We start from the raw sequence: 24,341 nt of genomic DNA on the forward strand, positions 1-24,341 counted from the left end.
GGGATCATTTCTGTCTTTTAATCTGTAGTCTTGGGATCAGAATTTTATAGCATACTTCAATGAAATGTATAAAAGAGATCCTACAGAACAAAATAACTTGTTGCTATGAGCAGCTACTGGTTATTGTAAAAACTTATGCAGGAAAAGCATAAGATAATAAATTAAGGACCTGAAGTTAATGCGTTGAAAAACTAAAAGTTCCCAGATAGTACTGTTTCTATAGCAGCCAAAAAAATAGGTCCTGTGAGTAGGGCATAACAAGAGGAAGAGCTTACCAAATGGTAAGAGAGCGTATGTTCAGTAACTATCTTTACTTGGCACTAGATAAGGCTTTGCATAATAAACTTGACAACAAATGACTTTGCACTAGAAATAGTTCTCTAAATTCGGGTTATAATAAACTGAGCAAATCTGATGCCAAGCAATATCTATCACATCCCTGACATAATTTAGCGTTGTATAATTGGCAAAAGATATGGCTCAACCTCTTCGCAAGTAGTAGCACCTAAATGTAAGATCTATTTCTTTTTTTTTTTTGAGGCTTGCTCATACTCTAAGGGGTGAATTCAACCCCCCCCCCCCCAGAATAGCGCTGCAATAAATTTACTACCATTACTGTAAAGGTACCTTGGATTTCTCTGAGCCCTGAGCAGAAAGCCGGCGTTGAAATTACCGTAATAACGGCAATGGTGCGCAGGCTGCTTTACTTACAGTAACGCGTCCAATTAAATTCCCCCCTAAGTGTCTCTGGAGCTTGCCCTGCTAGATATTTACGGATTTGGTTCTGCAGAAGGCTGCTTTGCAGGTACATGCAGTCAGTCCTGGTTTGGTGAACACATAACAATTGCATAATTCCTGAGGCACTAAGGGAAAGCTTCAAAAATGATCTGAAGCAGTAGATGCTTTAATGTGTTAATGCGGTAACACTCCTCCTTCCTAACTTAATTAGGCGTAGTTTTAAATAAATAGAAAAGAGGTGATTTTTGTACAAAGGGGTCTGTATAATACAGCTGGGAATGTGGTAATCTACCAGTTGGCTGTTAATGAGGCAAGTAAAACTGGATTTTCACCATTGGTTTAACAATCAATAAGCCAGAACCCACTATTGATTTCTACCAATTTTATTTAATGCTGGTTATCAGCACTTTAAAATTTCTGTGAAATCCTTATATTTGAGTAGGTGAATTTAAGCAAATCGCACACAATGATCTCTTGGTTACCTTGGTGCATTACAAACCCCATTATGATACATTACTTAACTTTGTTATAAACATGTTTATAGATTTTCTTTAGTCCTAGTCAATAAATGACTGCTAGACCCAAAAATAAGAATATATATGGAGAATATTACATTCAGTATACAAAATATGAGAAGCTAAGTGAAATTTGCCAATATTAAAATAATGGAGACCTTTCTGGGGACAACACTCTAAAATCTGAGACTGTTATTGCAAACAAGATATTTTCCCAAACACTGGTATTTCATTCAACTGTCTGGCATAATTACTCGGGTCAGGTATCTGCCAGTGTGACACAAGCAACTTTGGCAGGTTTGCCACCGGGAGATGCAGAGAGCAGGTGGGTGCCAGGCTTGGTGAATCATGTCGTTTGACCCTACCCTCTAAACATACCATCAGCTCTAGCCTATTATGGTAGGCAATGGGGCCACGATGGCAAATATTTGCATCATAAACCCCGCCCTGACATTTAATTAAGTAGGTGTCCAGGACCCTGGAGGTTGCCCTGTTCTCCCGGGAGTCTGGAAAGACTCCCAGACATTCCAGGAGAGTAGGCAACTAAGCAGAAGCTGCAAGCTATGTGTTTATAATTGGTTGCTAGTGCTCTGCCTTAACAGCTGGAAACAAATGTAATGCTACCAGCTGCTCCTATATGCTTGCCCTTGGTGGATTCACCAAAGTGGAGTGAGCAATAATATACTGTCTGGGACATTGGAGCAGTACAATATACTGGAGACATTTGGCCACTCAGTGGAGGCAGATTTTGAAAATCGCCATGGAGTTGTCATTCACTTCTAAAACTGTTTAAATTTGTAGAGCATGCATATGTACACACATTCTACAAGCCCCTAATTTTTCTTATACAAAAATAAAATTAATGTGTGTAATTTTTTTTTATGCCCTGATTTGTTTTCAGACTTTAAACTGTTACTTGATTGTGGCGGTTCAGTTTAACAATATAAAACACATGGGGGGGGGGGTTGACCTTTATGTAAATGTTACACATTTACCATGTAACAGTCTCTGCGACTTCAGTAGTCTTCAACTTCTATTTTGTCAGGGTTACGCATTGTAATGAATTGCTCTTTTTCAAAAGGAAAAAATGTGACACACTGTGATTAGTGCTACACAATGGTGACAAATCATTATTTATTTATATAGCGGCAGGAAATACCGTAGCACATATGTAGGAAAGGTGAATTACTAGAAAATACTTCTATGGTTTGACATCTCCTTATGGAGAACAGCAGTGTTTGGAGCGGATCGCCACATTTGTAATCTCAAGGCTATTTATTATTGGAGAGATCTGCTGTTATCCTCCAATCTACTGTGGTCCCAGCTTCTTCAATTGCAAATCCAGTCCGCATAGGTGTCTATGGGGATTGTGATTTTGCCCAGTTCATCAAGTTCTGAAAGAAAACACTATAAGCAGATCTAACCTATGGGGAGAGCGACCTTTGGCTTCCTCCCTGGCAGGCTTTGTGCTTCTTCGCCTCGATCCAACCCCCATCCCCATCCCCATCATAAATGTAGCCATGCCATTAAGTACTTGTTAATAAACCGATTACAATAATTTTACTATAAATTATTTACCAGAACAGGCAACTATTGGGCACCTAAATGAATAGGCTGAACTGGCATATGTTTCATTTTAGCTGTTTTATGTGTTTTGGCACTCGCTGGGTTTTATGACCTCTAACTTGAAGTTTGCTCAAAGACCTGATAGTCTGCCAGGTTACAATGTGTACCAAGCCAGCTATATTTGTATATAGTTGAGTAACATTGCGATGTCTGTGTCTCCTCCTTTATCCAGGAACTAAATGGTTCTATTTGGTATCACGCAATATGTGTAAGTCTTGTGTGGTACAGGAGGTCTAATTATCACAAGCCTTTCGTCTCAATATGTTGTATATAAACTGTTCGGGGAAATACTGGAGTACACATGCGTGGGAGAATGTTTGTACACGCCCCTCTGCCTACGTCATTAGCCATCTCTCCGCCCCCTGCTCTGACGTCTTTAGGAAAGTTCCATTAGTAAAGGGAACAGTGTCCTCCTGATCGATTGGTAACGCCTGCATTGGTGTATCCAGCTTCCATTCGTCGAGCCTGGTGGTGTCGTTGGCCGTGGAAGGTTCCCGGTGCCTCTGCCGCTCCTTGTCTTCCGAAACGGACCCTCATCCCCCGGGACCCGTCACTCGGAGCCGGCGCTTGGACTGTAGGGCATTGTGTATTGGTCCGGCAGGCTTCGGGGCCCAGTAACGGAGTCCGGGGGAGAGGAGAGGGTGGCAGGAGAGGAGCCTAATAACGGGGAGCCGGACACGGCAGGGGGACGGAGAGTCGCACACACGGTGACCGGGCCTGTGCGACTCGTGAAGAAAGCACCGGGGCGGGGGACGCTGCTGGGTCGTAGAAGAACATTGACAGGCTCGGCCCGATCTCGGAGTTATCCCGGGGCGGGTAGACTAAGGTTTCCTCCCCTGGGTTTGATGATGAACCCGCGGCGGGAGTCCGGACCTTCCCCGGCAGCTCCTCTCACCAGCGGCTGAGCCTAACAACACACCAGCGGTGAGTATCCACCGGCCAAACCGCAGAGGGGGTATTGTGTGAGTCTCCTATCTGACCCGGGCATGTAATGTGCTGGAAGTATCAGGTGATCTGACCATGGTACACACTGCCCTTCTTGGTCTTATATGGGCCTGGCCTGGCAGGTATTGTTCTAGTGACATGGTCCTACTCGGCTTATAATGTGATCCCCCTACTCCTTGCTAGTATTATAGTCCCACCATGACATCCTCCATAACAGACTGATAAATGTAAGGCCATAGGCTGAGGAGCAAATGTCATGGCTCAATTACTTTGATGCGATTGTTTAGCGTATGAGTATGATGTGGTTAGATGTAGGCACTGCCAGTCACACCACACATTGCGCACTATATACTCCATAAACTAAAGTTCCGGAGCATGCAACCTAGTGGGATAAAAACAATGCTCTAGAGCAGAATGGCTTGTATGGTGGTTTGTCACCAGGCACTTTTCTAGATGAGTGAATTGTTTTTGCAAAAGACCTCTAGTGTGTGCAGAGCAGTAAATGCAGAGCTGTTTATTAGTAAACTTCCATGACTGAAAAGGTTTGACACTTAGGTCACTAAGTTTATTGGCTTCTGATGTAGAGATAATTATATGTTGAATATTAGAAACAGTCTTTATCAAGATGGGCTGTTTCTTTGTGTACTCTTATTTAGCCACACACCTTACAGTACTGACACACACACACACACACACACACACACACACACACCATTAAATGTGTATAAAATATTAGTACTGTATATAAACTGGTGACTACCATCTAATAACACCCACCCTCTTTATATATTAATATTGCAGTTAAGTTGTGGTACATTTTTATAATCTTGAATAGCTTCATACAGTAAATGTCAAAAGAACGTCTTTAATGACAAATAAGGTAACTTTTTTTTTTTGTTTCATTAAAGCAGATTAAGAAACTACTGGTTTCTCCTTGAAGTAACCAAATAGTATTAGCATTGTTGTGCAAAATTTGCAGGGGTTTATATTTTCCACTTAATTTGAAACAATTGGCCATAAGCTATAATGGGTTATTTTGTACAATAAAGATAGCCATGTGTGGCTGCTCTTGAAGTTCTGATTCAGCTCAGTAAATTTACCAATGGGACTTCTACCTGTTGGCAGATGACAGGACTACAGTAGGATGCTTTCCTGTAAAGGCTCAGTTCCATGACTGTTTTTGTTCTATTCGGAAACACCTGGTGGCCATTAAGAAATGCAAGATTCCTCTGTTACATATGTAAATGAGAGCAACTACAGAAGGGCAACATGGGTTTATTGGCAAAATGTCTACACCATCCCAGGTAATGAATGACTGCTTTCTGTTTGTTCTTGAGGACAGGGGAGGATGGGCAGGGCAAGACTTGACTCAGCAGCCTATTGGGAACATATTAAGGGGGGATAAAAAAAATGCAGATTGCCCAGCCCAAGGTAGCACACTATGGCACTGGCCTAGGGGTTAGATGCCCCAAACACCCTCCCCTCTCCCATGATCCCCAGCCTACCCCTGGGACCAAACCAGTTGAGCTAAACTGTTCTTATAGTGGTCATTGGTATTGTTTGTGTTTAAAATACATTGTCTTCCCTTGATCAGTGGTAACCAAAAGTTTATTTTATTTAAACTTTCTCTCTATTATATTGTATCTGGGAGTGAAAGGTGTGCATCTAGGAATGTTGCTGCACAATTTTTAAGTTCATCGTAGTATTTTTCACTTTGCCAACGAGGTTATTGCATAAAAATGCTTCATGGTTTTTTTTTTGTAGTTTTAATCTGTGAATGTTGCGTTTTAGCATCTTTGTTTTTATAAATGTGTACTAACTGGGGATAGCAAAGGCCCCATATAGCTGTTCAGGCATATGGCAGATAGAATTCTGATTCCCCCCCCCCCCCCCCACATACATCAAGGGGTGCTCCAGCTCCTAAAAGAGGATCAGGGTGTGACATATGGTTTCTGTATGTGAATGTGTTTTGTTTCTCTTATGTATTTATTGAGCTGTAAACAATCCTTGAGGCTTATATGTTGCAGCCATTAGAGAAACCATTCCATAGGTTTTCGAAAACCTATTTCTTGTTCATCAGACAAGTGCTAGAAAACAAAGCTGGTAATCTGAATGACTTATATGCAGATAGTACTTAAACTGCATCTTTCCATTCCCTCTTTATTCTCTTGGATTTGCTCCTATATTGTGTATAATTCTGGAAACGTACTTGTAGGCTAGGAGGGGTTCATATGTGCAACCTTCCATGACCATCTAACAAAAGTTAAGCCATACTCCTAACTTACTGCCCCCACCCCCTGGTCAATTTCTTCATAGAATTTTTTTGTTTTTAAATGCTTCTAAAACTACTCCAACATGTGCTGCATTGATTCTGAGGTCACAGCCCTTTATTCTACATCTCCTAAAAGCTGTAGAATATCAGCCTGTTTTTCAAAGAACATTCTAATCTCTTTTTAAATGCTGTGCTATCAGTTATATGCAGAAATGATTGACAGCGCTATGGGAATAATATTTAGTTTAGAGAAATGTAGTCACAAAAATGACACTTTTTTAATTCCCTTCTCAGTCATTGTTTTCTCTTAAATAGACCTTTCATGTCCTGTGTCAATAATTTCCTTTTCTTAACCTATTTGCCATGGAAGTACAAGGTCTTTATGATGCAGATCTGCACCCAGGGATTTGTAGATGTATAATATGTTAAATGCCTGGGTGATTTATAATTTAATGATATATCATTTTCACTGGGATGCAACGGTGTGTTTGATGGAGCTAGATGATCAACAAATGCAAAATTATAAGTGTGAATATATTCATTGCATAGGTTATTTTAGTATACATTTACTGTGCTTTGGTTGCAGAAATCACAAGGCTACATGTTGCAGGACTCTTTTTATACATGAGTCATCTGAGAATCGGGTTATTGGTACAAATGTTTACAAAAATTGGACCCAGACATTGGTCATGTAGGTTGATGCTGTCCTCTAGTCTTATACTGATGCTCTTATCAGTATGTATACTACCAATGTTGCGATTGGTAAACTATTGGAGATATAATATGATATTGATGGCAGTACACCTTGCTAGAAGTTATTTGACTGAGTAGAGTTGTCTGTTTCTTGCTTTTAAACCCCACTTAAGTTTACCACCTTAATGTGACTATTGGCTTGTACAAGTTCTCCTATAGCATGTGCTTTTAAATGCATTGAATTTCCTGTCTTCCTCCTTTTCTGCTATATAGATTAGGGAAATTATAAACAATTTTGCCAAAAGTGCAACACAACTGTGCATAAACTTTACCCAATACAAAAAAAGCAGAGGCCAGCTTTGGTCACATCTCGGGGCAGTAAAAATAAACATTATATAATATACAGACATGACTGAAAAGCATATAAAGAAGCCAGACAGACTAAATAACACCCACAAAATAATGTTGTTGGAGCTGAAGCAGTAAACAGAAGAAGGAAGCCTTGGGTGTGCTGTTTAGCAAGGCCCCAGGGTTTGTGGTGGGTGTGACTGTCTCGCAGTGTACTGCTCTTATCATCTTGTTCAGTGTTTCAAAGAAGCAGACTGTTGTAAACTTCCTAATCTCTAAAAGAGAGTATGGCAGGGACTGTTGAGCCATTGTATAATATGCTTTCGTTTTCTATACTAATTCCTCGAATTGGCGTTGGTTGTAGGTATTCTACATCCACTACTTTAACTTTTAAGTAAGAAGTCAATAAAGCAATCTGCATGCGGACAGCCCAATATATCAGTCTTTCAAACCACGGTGATAGGCTTGATGGGCAATGCTCCTGACATCTTTGAGGGGGGGGGGGGGGTTTACTTAAACTGTAAGTAAAGTCACTATTTAAGAGTGGCTGAATGAGATGTGGAAAAAGTGTTTACATTTAACTAAATGTCAGCCATGCTCTCACTCCTCTGTAGAAACTTGCCATTTTGGGAGGGAGGTGCATCTGTAATAAAACAAGCAGACAGCAACTGAAAGCTTGGCACACATGCTGTGCCTAATGTGAATTGGTTGTTTTATAGTCGGGGGTGGGACCAGGGATGTTCACAGCAACTCAGTCTCAGCTTTTTGACCTATATTGAGCTTATCAGGGCACTGTCCTAAAGATGCCGGAGGAGTTGCAGCTGTGTTTAATGGAGTGGGAAGGTAATGGGGTGTATTTGTTTACAAGGCAGCAGTGAAATGTCGGGTTGGCCTCGGACAATGTCACTTGCATTGCTCATTTCTACAAATTTTAAAATTTGGGATTTTGTGGTCCTTTGAAATGTCTAAGATTTTTATTGAAAATAAAAATAGAAATCCTTCCAAAGTTTGTAAATTTCATGTGGAGAGTGGTTACATTCTAACACAGTGACCTCTGACTTGTTTGGGTGGTCTTCATAATGTAGGTAGTGAGAAGTCTTACATTTTTCTTTTTGTTTTTAATAACAAATGAAATGTATTTGATTTAAATAATCTTTGCAAAAGTTTAAAATGCAAATTAGTCGTGGAGTCTGTGGGTCAGGTCACTTCTTGTATAAAAGGGTGGTGGTTTTTCCTAGAGTCAAGAATGCAGCTTGCTTCTAAGAAACAGACTTCATCATAGCAGGACATTGGGACATGGGTATTTTTTTTTTTTTTTTAATTTAAGTGCCTTTGAGAACCTGTAACTCCCGAGAGTATCCTGACTTTAACCCTGTAGTCCTTTCAATTGTTTTAAGTGAAACCTTTTCAGGGAATGAATAATTTGGGATAACTGTAAACATTCAACCCTTATCCTTAAATCTTCACTTTTAATTGTCAAATAGTGAAGTTTCATGTCCTGGACAGACATGTGTGTTTTTTTTTTTTGCTTTGTTTTGTTTGTGTTTGTTTGTTTGTTTGTTTTTTTTTTTTTTTTTTTAATTGTAAATTGTTGGTCTAAGTCAGAAGTCTCTTCATTGGGAATTCTGTTGTGCCCTTAAGTTGTAAGCAGTTGCTTCCTCCCTTGGGTTGAACTTGCACTGCTGTATACCATTTTACCTTGATTTAAGCTGTGTATAAAACACCAAATTAGAGGATTTCCATTACCTTGGCTTTTTAGCCCTACTTTGGAGATAGGGTGCTACCATGATTATGTGTGTATATGTATGAGTACTGTACAATTGGATGGATAGCTTGTAATCATTAACATTGGTCCCTGGCCTAGTGGAGTTTACATTTTATATTCCCTACCACAGGCGCACAAATACACACTAGCAATTTGCCAACCCATCTTTTCAATCATGGAAAGAAAAGTAAAACCCCTCTTTGTGGCACAAACACAGGGACAACATACAAACTCCAAGATGGCAGCCAAGAAACAAACCCAGGACAGCAGTGTCATGAGAGCAATGCTAACCACCATGCTTACTTTTAGAATTTTGTACCCATTTATTTAGAATATTAATCCAAGCATGGTGTCTTTTGTTCTTGACATGTTTCCTCCATAGAAGAGTGGTATTAAATTTGTCTGTTTTTAGTTTTCTCTGTTCATTCTTTGTTTGCGTATTCGGCTTTTTTTCTTTACTGTTGAATCTGAATATTGCAGCTGTGAGGTCTGTTCAAACTGACTAATTGTCTTACATTTAATTATTGCATGTTCAATCCATAGCTGGGGAAACCACACACACCTCAGTGTCCTGGGGTGTCCCTGTGCCAATTGTCAGTTCACACTAGTATTCCTTGCTACCTTCCTTTGGTGTTCTTACAGTATAACATAAGGTGTATCTGCTGCCAATGTGGTGGTAATAGGACTATTTGTACATGTATATAAAATAAAAAAAGTGGACTGTGTATATTTGTAATTCAAAAGACAGTATGAGTTAAATGTTCTCAGGAAGAATATAAAGGCTATCTTGAGGGGGTCACATTTGTTTAATTTGAGTTGTCCTGTGCTTTAATAGTAAAGCTATTACACATGTAATCTTTCAATTTGTACACTGGTCTTTTTTTGTCTGACAAAACCTTCCCCCTGGTTTCCTTCAGCCTTAAATTGCACTCTGCTATTTTCAGTCTAGATCACATTACTCATACGTTTCTTGCTTAATCTGGGGGATGTGTTCTGTCATATAAGCACTTGTTTGTTATAAGTAGATATCAAGCTGGTGCAGCTTTGCTCCCCAGGGCCCCTCTACCTCATACATCCAGTACATTCTTGATCTCTGTAGTGAGGGATAATGTGGCACTTTAAAGGAAGCTAAGAGTGGTTTAATGTTCTTCCAATGTTTGTATGCTGTAGCTCAAAGGTTCTTTTCCAGTTTAACTTTGGACTGCTTTCTCTTGCTTTCCCTAACTATTCAGCTTGCAGCATCTGAATGTTTTTATGCAACATGTATAATTTGAAGCAGAACTTTGTGGAAATCTGTTAAAATCACTTGTGTGAGCCCCTCTCTCTCAGATCATTAGCCTTTGCAGTAAGCCATGAATTCTATTCTCATTTCACTGCCCTGCTCTCTTGAAGGTACTTTTTATGCAATCCTGGAGCCAGTCAGTATCACAGGAATTAAGAAGGGCATGTTGGTTGGAAATAAATATATATATATATATATATATATATATTTCTCCTTTCTATGTTCTGGACTTGTTGAAGGGCCACGGTTGGACTTTTTCTTCAAAATATGAACTTTCTTCCTCTTATGTGAATTATTTTTGGTGATGACCATACCATCGGTACGAATACCTGCTGATACAACTGAGGAACTCTACCACAATACAACTATGATATAATTTTAACTAACCTTCACCCTGTGTGGAACAATTTGTACTAGAACTGCTTAAAAGGGAAAAGCTAAAATTTGAGCCTGGTGATTTTACAAGCTGGGTTTTGGTATGTTCACTGCTCATCAGTCTCTTAATCTTTGGTGAAATATATTGTTGCCTAGCCAATAATTAAGAGGCAATCTTTGTGACCATCTACTTGCCCAATAGTTTACTTGTCTGGGTGTATTCATTTTTCAGACTAGTTTGAGGCAATATATTGGAAAGCTGGTGTAAAATGTTAAATATTCTATGGCCTCTGAGTTACAATACTTATAACTTTCTCCTAAAACAGTATACACTTTAAAGGCCCTTTTGGCTTCTCTAACATAGATGCTGTGTATTTAGCAGCTGTGGTGGTTGATCACACTGGCCCATATATTTTAAGGCTGAGGCAAGGGACTCTGGTTTTAGTGTGCGTGACTGAGCGAGCACAGACCTTATAAAAACTGATGAGTGTTGCTTGTTCAGTATGTCACTGCTGTTTGTTTATTTTAGACTCATTTGCTTTCCAAATCTTTCGGCCATGGTCTGGGAAATGACTGCAGTGTCTTGTTTTTGTTGTTCCTTCAAATTTTTAAGTATAATTTGAAAGGAAATGTTAACTACGCATGTGATTTAGCTTAGGGTCTCGGTACTCTTCTATAACACCACATCCTTTTTATTAGAGCCAGCATACAGAATTTCAAACATTGCTTCTCTTTCTATGTACGTCAGGCTTATATATATATATATATATATATATATATATATATATATAATTATTCTTCTTGGTAAGCAGCCACTATTGGTAAGTGTTTAAAAATACTTGCTAATACCTACACCTACTGATTTGGTCTGCTAATTTTAGAATTTTTTGACCAACTTGGAGAACTGTTGCACAACTTAAAGCTGATCTAGTTGAGTCAAAGGTTAAAAGTGTGGTAATCTGGACAGTTGCTTGCGTTAATGGACCATCCCAGAAGTGCAGTGGAACCCATAGTGGCCAGAAGCAGTGTGATTTAGTGGGGCAGCACACTGCCTGAGGAATCTTGTGTAACATGGCCTTTATGTAGGACCACATTCCTTAAAGTACTTTTGTGTTAGGAGATGAGGCTAAACTACTGGATTTCAATGTGCCCCTTCTGTGCCAAAATGTTTAAGAAATTTTATTTTAGTGGTTAGTACTTCTGCCTCACAGCACTGGGTTCATGAGTTCGATTCCTGACCATGGCCTTATCTGTGTGGCGTTTGTATGTTCTCCCCATGTTTGCGTGTGTTTCCTCCCATGCCCCAAAAACACACTAGTGGGTGAATTGGTGCTATCAAATACCCTGTGTGTTAGAAAATTTAGACTGTAAGCCCCAATGGTGCAAGGACTGATGTGAATAAGTTCTCTGTACAGCGCTGTGGAATTAGTGGCGCTATATACATAATGATTAAGGTTCTCTATGAATACAGACAAGTGGCAATATGGAGAATGAGGTGTCGTGGGGGTCACCTCAGTCTGTAGTCTATATTCCTAGCTGAGAAACTGACTTTTCATGAGGAATCTAGAATTAAGCGTCCTTAGAAATGGCTCTTAACTACCTGAGACACCATCTCGTGTATGTGTGACAATATATATATATATATATTTGTTAGGCGCCACAAGTTATCCGCAGCGCCGCACACAGTACTAACAGACTATACATGGTGAAACCATACAGAACAATGAACAAAAAGTACCAATACTTCAGACAATCCGGCCAGTCATATGCAGTAAAGACGGAGCGGAAGAACAGGTATGGAGACAGGAGGGGAGGGGGCCCTGCTCATAGGAGCTTACATCCTAAGGGATGGTAAACAGACCAGGCACAAGCGGAGCCAGTTGAGGCAAGAGAAGAGAAGGGAGGACGAGCAAAGGGAGGAGATGGGGGTTAAGTAGATGGTTGGTAGGCTTTGAGGAAGAGGTGAGTTTTGAGTGCACGTTTGAAGGAGCACAGAGTAGGAGAGAGACGGAGGGAGGTTGTTCCAGAGAAGGGGGGCTGCACGTGAAAAGTCTTGGATTCTGGAGTGGGAAGAGGTGACAAGGGATATATATATATATATATATATATATATATATATATATATATATATATATATATATATATATATATATATATATATATTATATTATTAGTGTGTGTTAGGTCTTCAGTTCCTGCAAGAGTTGACATTTTATAACAATTTGCTCAGTTAACCCTTGCAGGAATTTTCCTTGGTAAATTACTTTATTTTCTAAAGCAGTAGACTATCCTCTGTTTTCAGACTGTACTTTCTTTGCTATTTGAATAACCCTTGTCCCAAAGTGACATCAAAGCTGCTGGCACAAATATTGATCTTTTGAAGTTGGTACTAGCTGTTTTTGCTACCACTGAGAAGGGAAATGAATGTCAAGCTCTCATGCTGACTGCTAACCCAATAATACAATTCTCTTTGTTACCTATACTTTAGCCTTTCAGACTGCAGTAACAAAAATTCCAAATCTAAAGGTCAGTACATATAAAACCCTTGGTGTTTAGCAGTGTGTATGCTACTGACATCCTTGCAAATGCATATAGGGAAGCACTGTTATTCCACAGGAATTTAAAGTGATTTCCATCTTGCTATGAGAATTCAGCAGATGCCTAGGTTCCCAGACAACATTACTACACTATAATGACAAATGTGTAAATGGGGTGAGCAACTGCCAAGTAGTACATACCTTCCCTTGCAATATACATTCAAGTATAGGTAACTTGGTTACTAGCACAATTAAAAATTAAAAGAATTTCCATTTTGTTTTGTGTGTTTTTTTTTTTAATACTTGGCCAGTTCTTATGTCTTAAGTATTTGGGGACAATGTATTTGAAAAGGTTAAACTATCCCTATTGTAGACAGCTTTTCAAACTGCAGTGAAGGTTAACTCTGATAGAACATACAATGGTTACGTAGCAAACGGCCTTATATGCAAACTGTCTTTGAAGGGTGGTGGGCTTACTATTGTAGGCAGTCTGTGAAGACAAAACTTGCATGTTTAATAGAAATGAAAATCTGAAAACAGAATGACCGGAAAGGATTATCCCTGCATAAGGATTAGCCAGGGTAAGGTTATATAACAAGTTGTACATGAATAAATGACTTTGTACTATAACAGTTTTGGTGTACATCTGGTGAGAAATAAGTAATGGGTGACTGTCGGGGGTAGACAAGGGACCTGATGGCTGAGGCTTTAGGTATGGAACTGGAGCCCCCTTAAGAGAAAAAAGTGGAGGTTAGAGCAGCATACATGCGACAGAATTATATAAACATATAGTTGTCCCGCACCCTTCTTATGAAATGGTGTTGGCCCAATTGTGCAGTGTTGTGAAAGGCAATAAACTTTAATGGCTTGACTAACTTGTCATTGCATTTGTGTCTCTCTCTGTATGTTGACTAAGTCTATTGCACCATTTCAGTCATTCCCCAGAAAATGTTGTCAGCTGGGTGGCATTAAGTGGGCAGCTGACTACTTTGCAAGAATATTGAAAAATGTTGGCAGTTATTGAACACACCTGCCAGGACTAGTCAGACTGGTGGTCAGTGGTCCAACACACACTGCTGGCTGTACTGCTCACATAGTACCTGTTCTAATAGGAGAAACAATGGTTTATTCTATTATAATAGGACTCTGTTGGGCTCCAAGAGCTGGGTGGCAAGTAAAAGCAGCCACCAGAGCACCCAGGGAAAAATGTGCTGGGCAGAAGACTGCATTTTGATGCCTTATCTAATGAGGAATCTGTCAGTGTAGGGTGGGAGGGCAACTGAATAGCTGGAAACCATGATCTAGTGAAGTCATTGAAATTTGGTATGAATTTTAAAGCAAAGTTGCCTGAAATTGGATGTGTGTGTATATGTATATGTATATATATGTATATGTGTGTGTATATGTATGTGTATATATATATATATATATATATATATATATATATATATATATATATATATATATATATATATATATATGTATTTGTCTCAAACTTGTGTTTGTTTAGCTATGAAGTGTGGCCTTCAGTCAGAGCTTTTTCTGTGACTCTAAATAAAAGAGGGTGTCGTGTTATAGGAAAAAGCGCCACCGGTTTCTTTGAATGTCACTACACAGCTGCACTCTTTGCATTCAGCTTTTAATAATGAAATAACCCCCACAGGACATTGGTTACTAATTTCCAAGGGTTGCATTAATCAGCTAAGAGGTCGGTTTGTTCTGCTTCTCCTTTGCTCAGCCCTTTACAGAATACAAGTTGACACTAGTGTTATTTTCTTTGCTCGTTTGGTCTCTGACCTCAAGACTAGACTCCTATTTTTCTGGCTTATGCTCATCTGTGTTTAGAGGGGCAGTTAATTAATGCAGAGGGGTGAATTACAGGTTTTGCTTTCACAGCTATTTGAAACCTGCTGTCTAGGCTCCCTTGCCATTGGATGCCACAATTATCAGGGTACTAGGGGGAGCTTGGATATGTCTTGTACTATGTTTGAGACAACTATTTGTGCTTTTACTATAAAAATTCTTGGTTTGTAAAATACTTGAAAGCCAAAAAAAAATATAAATCCAAACGAAGTTTTAGCTATTGTATGGTGAAAAAAAAAAATACTTTGTTTTCGTCTCCTAAAAGGAATATATTAAATAGAAAGTTGATTTGTCAGAGATAAATCAGAAGTGTTTGTTCTTAAATTCTATTTAGAAGAATGCTCTGTTGTGAATGCTAAATAATTGTGTGTGTGTGTGTGTGTCTTCAGTTTCTCTAAATACACAGATGCTGCCAAATTAAGGTGATGGTGGTTCTAAAATGTTATGAAGTGATAAGTACAAAAAAAATCTCATTCTGTCAGAGGTTCAAGTATTATGTTTTACACAGCACTTGATGGCTAAAGAGATTCTATCCTGTTCCTCGTTTGAGGAGTTGGCGGTATTAAAGGAGCTCTTCACTCTGATCACTCCCCCGGGCCCATAAGCAGACTCGAGCTCGCCATGATTACGGGAAATCGCTCTGCGTGAGCAGATAAAGCGGCCGCGCAGCGTCTGCCGCGGTGACGGTATAGCGCTGCCGGCGTCATAGTGCAGTAGTCTGGCGAAACTAATCCCCTCCTGGACGGTTGTGTTAGTCCAGAGGAGACATCACAGGATACACCGATGATAGCGCCGCTCCTCATGCTGGCGACACTGCCGCGATCATCGGGGCAATGGACTGGGGACGCCCCCCGGACCTATGGGTCTGGGTATTAACCGATTACTACGCCTGTCCCTATCCTGGCTACACGGTGACGATGAGGCGAATGGAATGGGCACGATACCCTGGCACGTGGATGTGGCCATGCCCAGGTGACTGATCCGTGCAAAAGCATGTTATACCCTCGTCATACACCATTATATACTGTGTATGCTGCGATTATATTAGACGTCCTCGTCCTGCACTTTATGTTGTAGTTTTGAAACTACTTCCAAATAAAGTAATACATTTGTGGTACAGTATATAATATGTATATCACACCCCACTATAGCCTATACTTTACTGCATCCAACTTCTCTATAATACTGTACATCCCCATTATATCTTGTATAGATGCCTTATACAATCCTATTTTGTCAAACTAGCCAAAGTAATCCAGTCTTTTCATGGTGTTGATTTATATTAAGGAGTTATTCTATTGGGATGTAGTTAAGTTGTGGTCAATCTTTAAGTTATTGGCATATGGGTAAATGTTGGGAGAGGCAGGCGGCATACGCTGTGCATATACATTGCAAATCTCTGCCCATGTTTTCTGTTTGTGTGTAGAAACTCCCGGTTTACTCTACGTCCCTCATCTTCTATTATGTAATTCACCCTTACTATTATGGTTAGTGTGTTATTACCTGTGTTCTACTTTGAGCCCAGAAGTCTGTCAAGGTGCATGTGTGTCTGTAAACAGTCCTATATCTTGGTACCGATTTTACAACAAGGCTCCATGTGTGTGCAGCACCTTATTTGAATGTTTAATGGCTGGGTGAGTAATATTTATATGAAATTAGCAGAACTAGAAACTTGTCATCCCATTGCTTTATTGTGCAGCTGCAGAGGAGCATATTCTAAAGTCTCAATTCTCTATATGCAAATGTCCTGTCAGTGTTTTATAGGCGGTTACCTATGTCTGCACTTGCAAAAAAAGAAATACTTTACTGGGACGTGAATCAATGCAGCTTTCTCCCGATTTACCTTGCATCCAAAGGGACAGGCAGGATTCGGTGATATTGCAACTGCAGAGGTCTTAAAATGTGCTTTTATGTGCTTGTGCAGTAGATAAGGGATGCAGGGCTCTCTGGGCTGGGCTTCAAATGAACATTACTCATCCATTGTTATACACTTAAAATATTGCTGCATGACAGGGAGACCTTATTGTAACAGAGGAAAATTAAATTTGAGTTGGTGTCATCTGCCCAATAAATGGGGAATAGCTTTGTTGTAAAGGAGCATAGATTGTAAGCTTGTGATCAGGACCGTCTCACCTCTTTGTCTGTTTTACCCAGTTTGTTTATTAGTTTACTCTTTGTCCCCAATTGTAAAGCGCTACAGAATATGTTGCTGCTATATTGATGATGATGAAAGTGCAATAAGTTTGGGTGAATATTCACATGAACAAAACTGTTCGCTCTCATTGTGGCTTAAGCACTTCTTTTTTTTTTGTGTTCAATGCCTTCTTCATTGTGGGTGAAAACTTGCTCAATCAAACACCAGTCCAAAGTATTTGATATGCCTAACAAGAGTTTTAGAAAGCTGGTAAGGTTGGCTGTAGGGTGCATCGTGACATCTGTTGTGTTCTTGGTGGTAGTGCCTTTTAAAAGTTCAGTTGGTTTGTGTAATAAGCCTGAAAGATGGGCATTTTGCTTGGCTTTAATTAACTGGATACCTTTTAATGTGACTACTTAATTTCATCCACACACCCCCCCCCCCTCCCCCCTCTCGTCCACGCTTCCAAATAAACAAAAGTTGCTGCCTTTTGCTGTTTTGATTGCTGGGGCTCTCAACTGTGACCTTATTCAGGAGTGCACCCGTTTCACTGTTTTTGTGGTGGGTTTAGTGGTTTTTTTTTTTGTATTGTTAATACTATGAATTTCAGGCCCTAGCACAATGTCCTTCCCTAGGAGGTCAGAGCAGTAAAAAAATATTAAAGTTTAAAACCCTAATCAGAGGTTGCAGTGTGTGAAAATATATATATATATATATATATATATATATATATATATATATATATATATATATATATATATATATATATATATATATATATTCTCTTAAATCTGTTTTGCAGCATTATCTGATCTGCTTATAATGCTGCTACCAAGACTGTATTCAATCTGCAGCTCTGGTAACTTGTGCTGTTGACAGGATATGTTTATTATTAGGTTACTTGTGAAGGAAAACTTAAAACAAACTGGCAACCACTCTGTGGTAACACATGGTTCTTAACAAATAACTATATGTAACTGCATGTAATACGTTCTAATCTTCAATATTTTTGTAATTTTAACAAGTAACTCTATTTTTCAGGTATGGCATCACAGCTGCAGGTGTTCTCCCCTCCTTCAATATCGTCCAGTGCCTTCTGTAGTGCAAAGAAACTCAAAGTTGAGCCTTCTGGCTGGGATGTTACGGGACAGGGTAATAACAACAAGTATTACGCGCACAGCAAAAACCTTTCCGTCGCTCAAGGGCATACAAGTTCATCTCATCAGGTAGCTAATTTCAGTCTACCTGCATATGAGTCCAGTCTTCTTATCCCAGCCACTGCAGCAGAGCACATAGTGGTAACTGCCGCAGACAGCACAGGCAGCGGACCCACCACCTCCTTTCAGAGCAGCCAGATTTTAAACCACAGAAGCAACGTTTCTTTGTTGGAACCTTACCAAAAATGCGGACTGAAAAGAAAAAGTGAAGAGGTGGGCAGCAACGGTAGCGTGCAGATTATTGATGAACGGCCACCTCTAATGCTGCAAAACAGAACCGCGGTGGGTGCAGCTGCCACAACCACCACTGTAACCACTAAAAGCAGCAGTTCCAGTGGAGAGGGTGATTACCAACTTGTTCAACATGAAATCCTGTGTTCCATGACAAACAGCTATGAGGTCTTGGAGTTTTTGGGTCGAGGGACATTTGGGCAAGTGGCAAAATGCTGGAAGCGGAGCACAAAGGAAATTGTGGCCATTAAGATCCTAAAGAATCATCCTTCCTATGCCAGGCAAGGTCAGATAGAAGTGAGCATCCTCTCGCGCCTGAGCAGTGAAAATGCAGACGAGTACAACTTTGTGCGGTCATATGAGTGCTTCCAGCACAAGAATCACACTTGCCTTGTGTTTGAAATGTTGGAGCAGAACCTCTATGACTTCCTGAAACAAAACAAGTTCAGTCCTCTTCCATTGAAGTACATACGACCCATTTTGCAGCAAGTTGCCACTGCTCTAATGAAGCTGAAAAGCTTGGGACTGATTCATGCTGATCTCAAACCGGAGAACATTATGCTGGTTGATCCAGCACGCCAACCATATAGAGTGAAGGTGATTGACTTTGGCTCTGCCAGTCATGTTTCAAAAGCTGTGTGCTCCACCTACTTGCAGTCTCGGTACTACAGGTAAGATTTTAATTTGTCTTTTGTATAATCTACACATATTCTAGCATTACTGTTGAGATGCTGACTAAGTGACTTTACATCCAACAGATGCCTTTATATGCTAACATAAACTATTTTAAACCTGTTCACAGCAGAAGTTACTTTTTCTACAGGTTTAAGGTTATGCTTAATAAATATATTCACTCTTTACCTCAAGCAATATTACACTCATCTTTTGCTATGAAATATTGAAATTCAGGTATTAAGCTTAAGGATCTTGGAGCTAGAGCAACATATGCTGAACTACGTAGGGTTTGATAGTCCAACCAAATTCCTTGCTGTAAATAGAATTCTTATAGAAATGACAAAACCATGCTTAAATAAAATAGAGCTTTATAATCTGCAAGTTTTAGTAAATTATTTTCGTGTTTAAAATAAAGAGATTTATAAAAAAAAAAGTCATTTGTAGCAAAGCATTTAAATTTTCTTTCAATTGAAGGAGGAGCACCAATTTGTAAAAATCATCCTGGTAGCTCCTGTCCCCATGTAAAGCGGAGTTTATAATTCTGCAAGTCTGTATAGAACACCCTTTTACCCTTATGTAATACATGCCTCATACATGGGGTGTTAAATTGCACAGCAAAACCTTCAGATTTGAGCATTAATTACAGAAAAGTGGTATACATTGAGTAAAAGAAACAGGATGGAGACTAAGCATGGGATACCCATGTTGTAGTGCATGGTCATATAATGTTATGCTTGAACAGACCATGCATCAGACACAAAATACTTGTGGTGGGGGGGAAGCCAGAAATGTGTTCCTGTCATTGTAGATGCCATGTAAGAAAAATTAGGGTCAACGTGGTTTCTATTTAATTTTTTAGCTCTGTGCATACTGATCACTTTATTTTCGAGCTTGTTTGAACTGTGAAAGCAAATGCGCAATATGTAGGTCAGTGGTTTCCCAATGTTTGTGGTGTCTTCACACCCTTTGAAACAAATGACACAAATTTTTTTTCCAATCTTATTTTTGTGACTTATACCAGTATCTAAAATATTGCAATGAATAAAACAGACAAGACAGTCTGTTTGACAACCACTAAGAATTACATTATAGTAGACTCTAAACACAGCATTTACAATATAAACTCTATTGTCTACTTGTTTTTTTTTGTTTTATCCCTAGGGGGGTTTTATGTTTTGTGAGTCTGTATATAGGTGTTGGCTTTTTTAGGCAAGTACAAGCTTTGCCATAGTGTTTAAGAGTACGTAAAACTTGGATACACATGACCTGTAATTGTGATGCACATTATACTTATTATGTACTTTGATTGAAATCCCAAAGGCTTGAATACACAGGCAATTTTTCATTGTCCAATATTGGGAATAATCTATTAGATTGCTCAGTTTACTACGTGGCATACTACACAAGCGTGTAGTGTTTTTGTGTGTGGTGACCTTCATTCACACAAGACTGTAATTAAATCACCTTGTATAACCTTCTGGTTTTAATCTCCATGAGTGATTAATCGCTTACTTAAGAGAATTTTAGGAAATTCTGAGCAGGAAGTGCTCATTGAAATAGAAAATAGGATTGTGCCCCCCCTTTACCCCCAGCAGTCCTTTGAGAGATTAATGTCATGAAATGAATTGCATAGAGTCAGTGTTTTGTAAGCGGTTTAATCTCATGAACAGTGTCTAATTGTAATGTGTGTTAAATTATATGTTAATGTGACATCACATTATTCATTTGGAAACCAGAAACTGATTGTGGTTCGTTTTCAGATTTTGGGAATTTCTATCCAATTTATTTTCTCCAACTCTCCAAAGGCTTCTGTTAGATTGGGGTGTGTGCATTTTATGTAAACTAATTATAAGCAAAGGGTGGAAATGAAGGTCAGTTTGCTGAGGTACTCCAGGGCTAATGTTCACAAGGCCTGGCTCCTTCATGAGCCACTAGTGCCATTTGCATTCACAGAGCAACATTCTTAAATTGGCCATTTTGTAGGATACAATCACTTATGGGTATGGTAAAGTAAGATCTAAGCTTGTACTTGAAGACTTTTATTTTTTTTTATTTTAAATGAGCCTTATAGGATTGGAACTACTTTGCTAGCCCAACTTTGCACTTATGTATTACCATGCAGACCAGAGAGAATTATATATGTGATGCTGCACCAGTGACCTAGTTTTTAAGAAATTCTCACCACACCTAACATCTTAATAAATCCCAAGCGGATTATATTTGAGACTTTACCCTTTTGTTTAGTTATATAACCAAGGGTGTGTCATGAGTTGTACACTGTTGCTTTGATTGTGTGAACTTTCCCATAAGTCTTTCACAATGGCTTTCTATGAGTAGTAGAGCATATTTGGATATGATCACTTATGTGGTGTATGCCAGTTTTTAGGCTTGAAAAACAATTCGGGTTGATAAATGCATGGAATAAAGATGGTGTACTAATGACAGCGACAACTGCATCCATTTCTTTGGTCTCTGAATATTTCATAGTTTGCTGGAAAGTCTTATTTTTGTTCCCATAAGGTAAATATTTTGAGTCTGTGTCTTGGTAACTTGCTACAGGTGTCATTGTTTATACAATACCTGGAAGTATGCATAGCCCTGGTATCACTCTGAACTGAATTCTCCCCAAGCATGTTTAGTCAGTTGTGTTCTGGGCCCCAACACCCCATTCATGAATGTTAGTTGTATGGGCTGACAAGCGTGTGGGGGTTTTTCCGCCCTTGTGTATTATGAAGGCATTGTTTACAAGATGTATATCCCCCCCCCCCCCCCCCCCCAAGGTTCCACTGTAGATTTGTATTTTATTTTTTTGGACCACCCAACATTCATGGAAGGCAATCTATTAAAGAGCCTCTGATGTTCCCATTTCTTAGTGGGTCAGTAGGCTGCATGCTTGTCCATATTGGTATAGCTACAAAATAGTGCTGTCTAAAGCATGTAGACAGATGCTCTTTTCCTCAACTTGCTAAACACAGCTGAGATCTCTAAAGTAAAGGTGTAGTATTCGGTACACACTTCGAAAAGTTGTCTTATTCCTCCTCATAGTTTTGCTTGAAACATCATTCTTTGCAGGTTGGGACTAAATTTGAAGTGACATTTTACTTCATATGTTGAGCTTTTGGAACACTTCTTTACTCTTGACATGAAACACTATTTGTAAACCTTCTCAATGTTTTGACTGGGAAGGAACATTTTGTTGTCCTAGAGGTGTGACTGGAAATCATTGCCAAGCAACTGGTGTCCTCTTTTAAATGTTAGCACATAGGTTAAAGTTCTCACAAGCTCTGTTTTGGAACTAAAATGCTCATTTCTTGCCTACCTGCAATGTGAAAGTGGATGGTGGTAGATTTGTCATTCCTAAAATATTTACATGTCTTGTCAATGTATGCTACTTTAGCTTGCAAATACACAACTTTAATCTCTCACTAGATAGTGGTGCAAAACATATTTATAAAATGTTATCTGAATAGATCTTTAAAAAGGTGTGCTGAAATGGTCAAAACCTGTGCTTTGCTTGCTAAAAGAAGATTCCAGTGTTATGACACCCAATAGCCAGCTTTGTTAATGGGACTGATTTATATAGGTCAAGTATAATGCTTTTGCATGTATAAGAAGTTTAATCCACAAACATACCTTCCTGACTTTATGCAGAGCATTCCCAATTTGGGCCTCTCTAATAAATATCTCTTCAATGTTGCTTGACTTTTAGTAGAGAACGGAGCTGTGAGCTGGCCATGCATCATTGAGCCAATGGGCAAAGTTTTTCTTTACCTTCTTGAGTGTTTGTTAAACCCCAGTTCAGTGGCGATGAATGGTTACACAGCATTTGACTTTTTTGGTCTACTTTCATTCTAGAAAATTGGTTTTAAAAGCTGCATGTGTTGCAATTTTTGCAAGTTATGTTTAGGCAAATGTACACCTCCCATATTTCTTTCTTTAGCTCTGTAATACACAACCTTTGACATATATTAATGTTAAATAGTTTACTTTTACAGAATGTATGCCTCTGTCAGATTATTAATGTAACAAATGTACCAGTCCCTCTAGATTGCTGTATATGCAGGGGAAATGTTTTGAGCCCTGAAAATGTTAATCGATTGCTTTGAATAAAAACAAACCATACATGTTTTGCAGAAGTTTAATGTCCAGATTAGTTTTGCAATATTCCTGAGCTGCTTTGGCTAAAAAAAAAAAAAACCCACAAAAAACTAAATGGCATTTTTTAAGAAGCTTGACCCTTTTTTGGTAGATGGAAAGAAAACTGTCAGCTGTTGTATTCCAGCTCTTTTTGCTAAAGCTCATTACATTCTACTGCAGCCCATTGGCTAAACATGCTTAAACACAGTTCTGACTTGGGAAATGATTGCTTAACTCGTCAAAGCTTTCCAGTGTCAGTCATGGAAGCTGGAGTGTTCCTGGCAGCTGATGAAGCGACATGCTGCTGCAGGTGTGGAAACTCAAGCATTGACAAGAGCCCATTAATTTATATGGCTTGAGGAATGTCTTCAAAAATCTGTTTCACTCCTTAGATGGGCAATTGTTAGTTTAGAACAGAAGTGGACAGTAAGATTTGTATCTTCTGTCATTTCCTGTTTTTGTGCTGTAAATTGGAGTCCTTGGCATCCCTGTAAATGTGTGTAGATATTCATTTTATGTCTCATTAGTCTTGTCCTGATTACTTGATTGTTGCACTGAGTTATAGAAGCTTCATAACAGATATCTTGTATCGGGCATTCGTGTTTAGGTGGATTGCTTGCTACTAGCTGTCGTCTTTGGACGCTTAAACTGTCCTGTATCACCTTGGGTGACTCTTACATTTGTTTAGCAGTTCCAATATTTTATATTGAGGCAATAACACAATTCTGTAATCAGTAAAGAGGCCTGTTGGCCCCTTAAATGGCATGGCAATTCTAACTAAGGTTTGTGACCCAATTTAATGTGGCCCTAAATAATCGTAGACACAAATTGTCACAATCTGGGCTGCTGTCTCGCAAGTTTAAAGTACCTGCCATTGCATAAATGGCACGGTTTTAAATTTAACTTTGTTACCATGCTGGTATATAGTCAGACACAACATTTTACAACTGGCCATATCCTGCAATCCTGTCACTGGGCCTGAGAGCTG

The 24,341-nt window shown here is 39.2% G+C and overlaps 1 protein-coding gene across 8 annotated transcripts in view; it reads left to right on the forward strand.

Annotated features, from left to right (window-relative positions):
• The first annotated feature begins 3,276 nt into the window (after window positions 1-3,276).
• HIPK1 (homeodomain interacting protein kinase 1) overlaps window positions 3,277-24,341 on the forward strand; it is a 53,766-nt gene continuing 32,701 nt past the window's right edge. For 4 of the 8 annotated variants that reach the window (XM_075196272.1, XM_075196274.1, XM_075196273.1 and 1 more), the window contains exons 1-2: window positions 3,278-3,803; window positions 18,135-19,212. In XM_075196272.1, coding sequence (XP_075052373.1) covers window positions 18,137-19,212 — 1,076 coding nt within the window. In that variant the 5' untranslated portion in view covers window positions 3,278-3,803; window positions 18,135-18,136. Of the gene's footprint in view, window positions 3,804-18,134; window positions 19,213-24,341 lie in introns of all 8 variants that reach the window. The other 4 variants (XM_075196275.1, XM_075196277.1, XM_075196280.1 and 1 more) reach the window with 2 other exon arrangements.

This window comes from Mixophyes fleayi, chromosome 2 (genome assembly GCF_038048845.1).
Source record: "Mixophyes fleayi isolate aMixFle1 chromosome 2, aMixFle1.hap1, whole genome shotgun sequence".
Lineage (NCBI taxonomy): Eukaryota > Metazoa > Chordata > Amphibia > Anura > Limnodynastidae > Mixophyes > Mixophyes fleayi.